General features: G+C 48.5%; 1 protein-coding gene across 1 annotated transcript; it reads left to right on the top strand.

Annotated features, from left to right (window-relative positions):
• Window positions 1–5,070: 5,070 nt before the first annotated feature.
• LOC119338963 (expansin-B6-like) lies at window positions 5,071–6,619 on the top strand. Its single transcript, XM_037611163.1, has 3 exons — window positions 5,071–5,427; window positions 5,524–5,633; window positions 5,772–6,619. Exons 1-3 carry the CDS (start codon window positions 5,235–5,237, stop codon window positions 6,279–6,281), a joined length of 813 nt encoding a protein of 270 aa, XP_037467060.1. The 5' UTR covers window positions 5,071–5,234; the 3' UTR covers window positions 6,282–6,619.
• The last annotated feature ends 553 nt before the right edge of the window (window positions 6,620–7,172 follow it).

The following is a 7,172-nucleotide window of genomic DNA, read 5'->3' as shown; positions in this document are numbered from 1 at the left end:
CCTTCACGAGGCCAAAAATTATGTATGTAATTCCGATCACGATGAACTAGATGCATGGGATATTTTTTTTGGTGAAACTCCAATTTCAATCGATTCAAATTCCAAGACCCAATATCATCGCATAGCCTATACCATGCCAATGATTTTTCCTTCAAAGATAAAGGGAAAACCTTCTTCTTAACTTCATCTCTAGGTAAACCTGCAAGCTTAAACAATCCACAAATTTGTTCCACATATATCAAGTGCATATCAGGATGTTCGGTTCCGTCTCCTGCATAAGGATTAGCTAGCAGTTGTTCTATCATACCCGAAGGAATTTCGTGTTCAATATTTTCAGTAGGTGCAGTAGGTTGAGGGGTAGCTAATTGTGGTTCTGGTCGAGGTGAAGATACCCCAAACAAAACCCCTCAAAGGATTTTTTTCCATAGTAACAAGTGACAAAAGAATTTAGCACACTATATGAATGTTTCCTTACCAAATTCCACTTACCAAAGGCGCTTCACTCCCCGGCAATGGCGCCAGAAAATAGCCTTGATGACCCACAAGTATATGGAATCAATTGTAGCTCTTTTCGATAAGTAAGAGTGTCGAACCCAACGAGGAGCAGAAGGAAATGACAAGTAGTTTTCAGCGAGGTAATGTCTGCAAATGTTAAAATTGTAAGTAACAGAGTAGTTTGATAGCAAGGTGATTTGTAACGAGCAAGTAATGATAGTAGTAACAAAAGTGCATCAAGGTAGCCCAATCCTTTTGAGGCAAAGGATGGACCAAAATGGTCTCTTATAGTAAGCAAAACGTTCTTGAGGGTACACTGGAATTTCCTCTAATCACTTTCATCATGTTGGCTTGATTCGTGTTCGCTACTTTGATAATTTGATATGTGGGTGGATCAGTTCTTAGGTGTTGTTCTTACTTGAACAAACCTCATAATATTAACCCCCTCACAAGCATCCGCAACTACGAGAAAAGTATTAAGAATAAATTCTAACCATAGCATTAAACTTTTGGATCCATTCGGTCCCTTACGGAATAGCGCATAAACTAGGGTTTAAGCTTCTGTCACTCTCGCAACCCATCATCTAATAACTACTCCACAATGCATTTCCTTATGCCAAAATATGGTGAAGTTTCATATAGTCGACGTTCACCTGACACCAGTAAGGGAATCACAACATACATACTATCAAAATATCAAACACATATCAAGTTCACATGATTACTTGCAACATGATTTCTCCCGTGACCTCAAGAACAAAAGTAATTACTCACAAGTGATAAACATGCTCAAGATCATAGAGGTATTAAATAGCATATGGATCTGAATATATAATCTTCCACCAAATAAACCATATAGTAATCAACTACAAGATGTAATCAACACTATTAGTCACCCACAAGCACCAATCTATAGTTCCAGTACAAAGATTGAACACAATAGATGAACTAGGGTTTGAGATGAGATGGTGTTGTTCAAGAGAGTAAATTGCAGAAAACCACCAGTTTGAGGGCTAGGTCATCAGAAAAGACTAGGTTACAGTTTCTTGATAAAAGCACCACCTCTCTTGTAAACATTTTGCAAAAACCACGGATCATTGGATTAGTCTCGTTTGAGCGTGTTTATGACAGGTGGGCCCCTATTTGGCTTGCGTGGCATAACTTTTCATGCCAAAAGGGTTTTCATCTATATTTACAAACTAGTCCCAACAATTTTATATAGACACCCCCTAATCCAAAATAAAAAACGCAATCAGGCCCTCGTGTGCACAAAACCGGTTGGACCGCGCCCATGGCTCACGTGACCAGAAGGAAGGTGGATGGGGCGGACCATGGGTCTCGTCGTCGACGAGAGGGCGCACCATCGAGGCTTAGGGAGCGGCAGCGCGCCACTGGTCGGCCAACTGCAGCTCGTCGAGGACGACCTGTGGAGGGAGCGGCGGCGGCGACCTCGGCCTGCAGAGGGAGTGGCAACAGCCTGCAGATCCGGTGCCGGGAGACAACGGTGGTGGCATGTGTAGGGAGCGGTGACGGCGACGGTCTGCGGAGGGAGCAACGATGGCGGCAGTTGCCTACGGATGGAGCGATGGCTGCCTACGGAGGGAGCGACGGAGGCTGCGTGCGGAGGGAGCAACGGTGGTTGCCTGCGGAGGGACCAACGACGGCGGTCTGCGGAGGGAGCGGCGACGGTCGCGGTTGCCTGCGTAGGGAACGACGGCGGCTGTTGCCTGCGGAGGGAGCAACGGTGGCCTGCATAGGAAGCGCGAGAGGGGAGGGGAGGGGGCACGAGGGGAAGAAAGTTAAGGGCTTTTATGCTTTAAACCCAAACAGTGATGCCACGTAAGCAAAAGGGGGGCCACCTATCATAAAATGCTCAAACGAGACTAATCCGCCAATCGATGGTTTTTGCAAAATGTTTATGAGAGAGGTGGTGCTTTTTGTTAATAAACTGTAACCTAGTGTTTTCTGATGACCTAGCCCTCAAACTGGTGGTTTTCTGCAATTTACTCATGTTGAAGATATTGATGGAGATTGCCCTTTCCAAGATGGGAGAGTTGTTGGTGATGATGATGACGATGATTTCCCCCTTCGGGAGGGAAGTTCCCCCGGCAGAATCGCTCTGCCGGAGGGCAAAAGTGCTCCTGCCCAAGTCCCGCGTCGAGGCGGCGGCGCTCCTCCTGAAAGTCTTCTCCTTATTATTTTTTCTAGGTCAAAATGACATATACCAGAAGATGGGCACCGGAGGTGGGCCTGGAAGAGCACAACCCACCAAGGCGCGCCCTGGTGTCTTGTGCTCACCAGGGTGGCCCCCTCCATTACTTACTTGCTCTGATATTTTTCATTTATTTCATAAAAAATATCCGTAAATTTCAGCTTGTTTGGAGCTGTGCAGAATAGGTGGCCTGACGTAGCTTTTCCAGGTCCAGATTTCCAGCTGCCAGAATTCTTCCTGTTTGTGTGTACCTTGCATATCATGAGAGAAAAAGCATTAGAATTACTCCAAAAAGCATCATTATGCATAAAAACATCATAAGTAACAGTAGGAAAACATGATGCAAAATGGACGTATCAAGTACCTATCGTCACTCTAGCTTGGATCTCTACTCTTTCACCACCTTCTCCTTTCTGTTGTCCTTTCTTGGCAAAATTGTGGGTGTTGATGTTGGAATTACCTCTTATCCCTCCTCCAAAACCACCACGGCCGCCGCCTTCGAAATTCTTTCTCTGATACTGATAATTGTATATGTTTCTCTCCTACCATCCCTCACTTCCATCACTCCCCTCTCCCCCTCCCCCCGACATCGCCACCTCCTGGTTTCCCCCCAAAACCTAACATGTGTGGAGTCAAGAAAATCCCCAGTCTCCACCTCGGGTAGATAAGAAGCATCCAGAAACTTAAAAGCAGCAGAAGGCGTATTTGCCCAGTGTGCCTCCACCTCTCCTTCCGCACATGGGCTCTCTATGAGGCCCATTTCACCCTTTATTGGAATTGGACCCAAACCAAGCCCATCATCTCAATTCCAAGCCTCAACCACACCCTGAATCCCCATCGATATAAGATGACATTCAAAATTTGGGATAGGCGCTAAATCTACAGTATTTACCTCCCACATAGAAGGAATCCTAGTATATGTCTCTTCTTAACAATTCTCATGACAAAATCACTACTCAAACACAACCCATTCTCACTATAAATTCCCTAATGCTTCTACCTATCATTTATTTGTTCCGACAATTTCATTAACGATATCATTTCATCTAATGTAAATTATCAATCCAAGCAAGCTCTCTCCCACTAACAAGGACATGCTCACTCCCCCAATCCTCATCCCCATCCATCTTGTGATTTCGATCAGATCAAATCACATGATCCAAATTTCTGCGGTTCTTAGTTCTACACCTAGTATTCTTATTCAGTACATCTTTATTATTCCTCTTAGCAAAAGTATCAACAGAAAAATGTGATGTACAATGCAGATAATGTGAAGGATCGGCCTGAAAACCTCAATTATTCAACGATGCACCCCCTCTGTCACTGTCGGAGTCGACTCCAGCTAGCTGGCATTCACGGAGAGACGCTACACCGCATCAGAGCCTCGAATGGGGAAGAAAGAGAGTCCTCGCGAGCTCGGTGGAGAGACGGCGCCAGCGACGTACTTGTCGATGTCGCAGACGGTGTAGGGGGAGGAGGAGACGACGGGAAGGAGGGGGTGGCGATGGACGCTGAGGCTGCTGCTGCGGCGGAGAGGAGTCGAGAGTAGACGACGCCGGTGGCGTGGAGAGAGGCAGCAGCCGCTAACACTTCGGTTTCAAAAAATTTTAAACAGATCGATTACTCGGCTGATTGGATAAGGTGAGACGGGGATGGAGATGGATGAAGAGAATGAGGGATTTGTTTGCAAATGTGAAGTGGGGTTACGTCCTATTCGTCGGATACGGATCAGACGATCAAAAACGACATATGACAAGTACATCATCATCACCAAGTGTGATTTTTATAGGAGTAGAGAAGAGAAAGTGAATTTGAGACGGGCTATCGTTGAGTGCCCATATTTTGTTGTTGCGGTTGCAGACTTGCAGCCACCCAGAGGATCAATCGATGCGACGATGAATTATCACCCTAGAAATGCCGGATGCGATGATTGCCTCCATAGTTCCATTGATTCCGAGACTAGCTAGTTTCCGAGTATTGTGATCGACCTGGCGCTGGCGGGGGCGATGGTGGGTCGTTCGTTCCTGTGGTTTCCCACCGCATGTGCTGGGATCAACAACCGCGTTCTCAGCTAATCCACATCGACTTGCCCATCTCAATCGAAATCATCAACACCCCCAAGAGATTATTTTTGGGTAAATCATTGGCCGGTACGCACCTGTCCATACCAACGTAACATGGCATAGCGGCCGAGATGCGATTTTATAATAGCGATGCTCGTGAACCGAAGCCTCCAATCCCCCATGATTTCCTCCCAACCCCATGTGAGCATACGACCAGTGAGGCACGCACCTAGCGCCACAGCTCCTCCGGTACAGTGCAACGGCCGTTGCCGATGCCGATGGATGGTGGGTGACGACGCCGGTCGAATCGCCCGCCCGTCCCGCGGCCGTTTTGCCTGCCTATAAATAGTCCGGCAAAGGTCCTCCCCTTGGACCATCAAGACACAGACCAGAGTCCACAGCAGAGCACCACTACTACTACCACCAGTGGCAACCCTGACAAGGCTCTAGCAGCTTCGCTAAAGATGGCTGGGCTACTCTCTGTCAAGGCCATCGCGCTCGCCGCCGTGCTTGCTGCCGCGTATGTCTCTTGCGCCGCCGCTGAGCAGCCGGGGGCGGCGGACCTCGACGCCTCCGCCGTGTCTTACAGCTCCGCGTGGCTTCCGGCCAGAGCGACCTGGTACGGAGCGCCCAACGGCGCCGGGCCGGACGACAACGGTACGTGCCTGCCGTGTGGATTCATACTTGATGCAGCGATGCTCTCTGTTCTAATGTCGTTACTCAATTTGGTTCATCGGTGTGGTGTACATGCAGGCGGCGCGTGCGGCTTCAAGCACGTGAACCAGTACCCGTTCTCCTCCATGACCTCCTGCGGTAACCAGCCCCTGTTCAAGGACGGCAAGGGCTGCGGCTCCTGCTACCAGGTACTACTATAGTTGAGATTACATTTATCAGTTAATATCATTTACGGACCTTGGTGAAAATTGAATATGATACACTGCACAACACACAGTTATCAGCTAGTACCACAGTGTGTTGACCATCTCGCTTCGTGCTTTCAGATACGGTGCACAGGCGACAAATCCTGCTCCGGAAAGATCGAGACGGTGATGATCACCGACATGAACTACTACCCCGTGGCCCAGTACCACTTCGACCTGAGCGGCACGGCCTTCGGCGCGCTGGCCAAGTCGGGCCTCAACGAGAAGCTCCGCCACTCGGGCATCATCGACATCCAGTTCCGGAGGGTGCCCTGCAACTTCCCCGGCCTCAAGATCAACTTCCACGTGGTGGACGGCTCTAACGCGGTGTACCTGGCGGTGCTGATCGAGTACGAGGACATGGACGGCGACGTGATCCAGGTGGACATGAAGGAGGCCAAGTCGGGGTCGTGGATGGCCATGCGCGAGTCCTGGGGATCCATCTGGCGGATGGACTCCAACCACCGCCTCCAGGGGCCCTTCTCCATGCGCATCACCAGCGACTCCGGCAAGAAGCTGGTGGCCAACGATGTCATCCCGGCCAACTGGAGGCCCAACACCGACTACCGCTCCTTCGTCCAGTTCAGCTGATCCGACCGACCCATGGGCAGCCACGTGCGCCTGCATCATGCATGCATGCGCTCTGGCCCCTCTGCTGCCTACGGATTAATCACTCGGCCGATCGAAATCATTTGCCTTATTTTATTTTTGTATTTTGCGTGGGATCAAGGAGCTTGAGATGCCGTCTGTCTGGTGTCATATGTGGGGTCGTCGTCTAGCGTCTTGAGCATGTGTGGGAAATGCAGGAGGCATAGTTTGCATGTGCTCTCCCGCCCACTGACTCTGTGTACCATACATGAGATGACACTACCTGTGTGTAACCAAATCCAAGTTATAAATTATATACGTACAGTTTTTTCTACTACTTATTTCTCCGAGTCTCTTCTTATCAGCTCCCGCTTTTTCATATATATATTTTTTGTAAGAGGCAAAAGCTTTGCCATTTCATTAGGGAGAACAAAGTGTGTACATATAAAGAGACGGGCCGTAGCCCAAACAAATGAGTTACTCTCCTAGAGTTACAACTCTAAGGTGATTTGCTCCGGCTTTGACCTAAAGGGCTTGTCTCAAAGATTAAGCCATGCATGTGCAAGTATGAACCAATTTGAACTAACAAACTGTGAATAGCTGCTTTTTCTTGATGTTGGAGAAGACAATTGAAGGCATTTGTCAAGATATGACGAAAGATCCTAGTATTGCACTCGTTCAAAATTGCCAAGAGGCGAGCATGAGAATGGACGCGGTAGATTTAGACGCTCTGCCGTTGTGGTGAGAGACCGCCTCCCACCATTCAAGAATGGTAGTTGTGGTTGCGCCAAGAAAGGGGGTCGACATTAATGCCATCCAACCCAATCATTCAGCATATTCCAAATCCGCACCGAGTATCAACATTTGAAGAGCGAGTGAGCCGCTGTCCCCTGC

The sequence above is a fragment of the Triticum dicoccoides genome, chromosome 1B (assembly GCF_002162155.2).
Source record: "Triticum dicoccoides isolate Atlit2015 ecotype Zavitan chromosome 1B, WEW_v2.0, whole genome shotgun sequence".
NCBI classification, from domain to species: domain Eukaryota; kingdom Viridiplantae; phylum Streptophyta; class Magnoliopsida; order Poales; family Poaceae; genus Triticum; species Triticum dicoccoides.
This window is presented reverse-complemented; position numbering and strand designations above follow the sequence as displayed.

Bases quoted from the DNA above. Each gene is read 5' to 3' on its own strand.
- LOC119338963 (XM_037611163.1), top strand. From the start codon at position 5,235: ATGGCTGGGCTACTCTCTGTCAAGGCCATCGCGCTCGCCGCCGTGCTT. The intron at 5,428-5,523 runs GTACGTGCCTGC...GTGTACATGCAG, and splicing joins CGCCGGGCCGGACGACAACG to GCGGCGCGTGCGGCTTCAAG. The intron at 5,634-5,771 runs GTACTACTATAG...TCGTGCTTTCAG, and splicing joins GCTGCGGCTCCTGCTACCAG to ATACGGTGCACAGGCGACAA.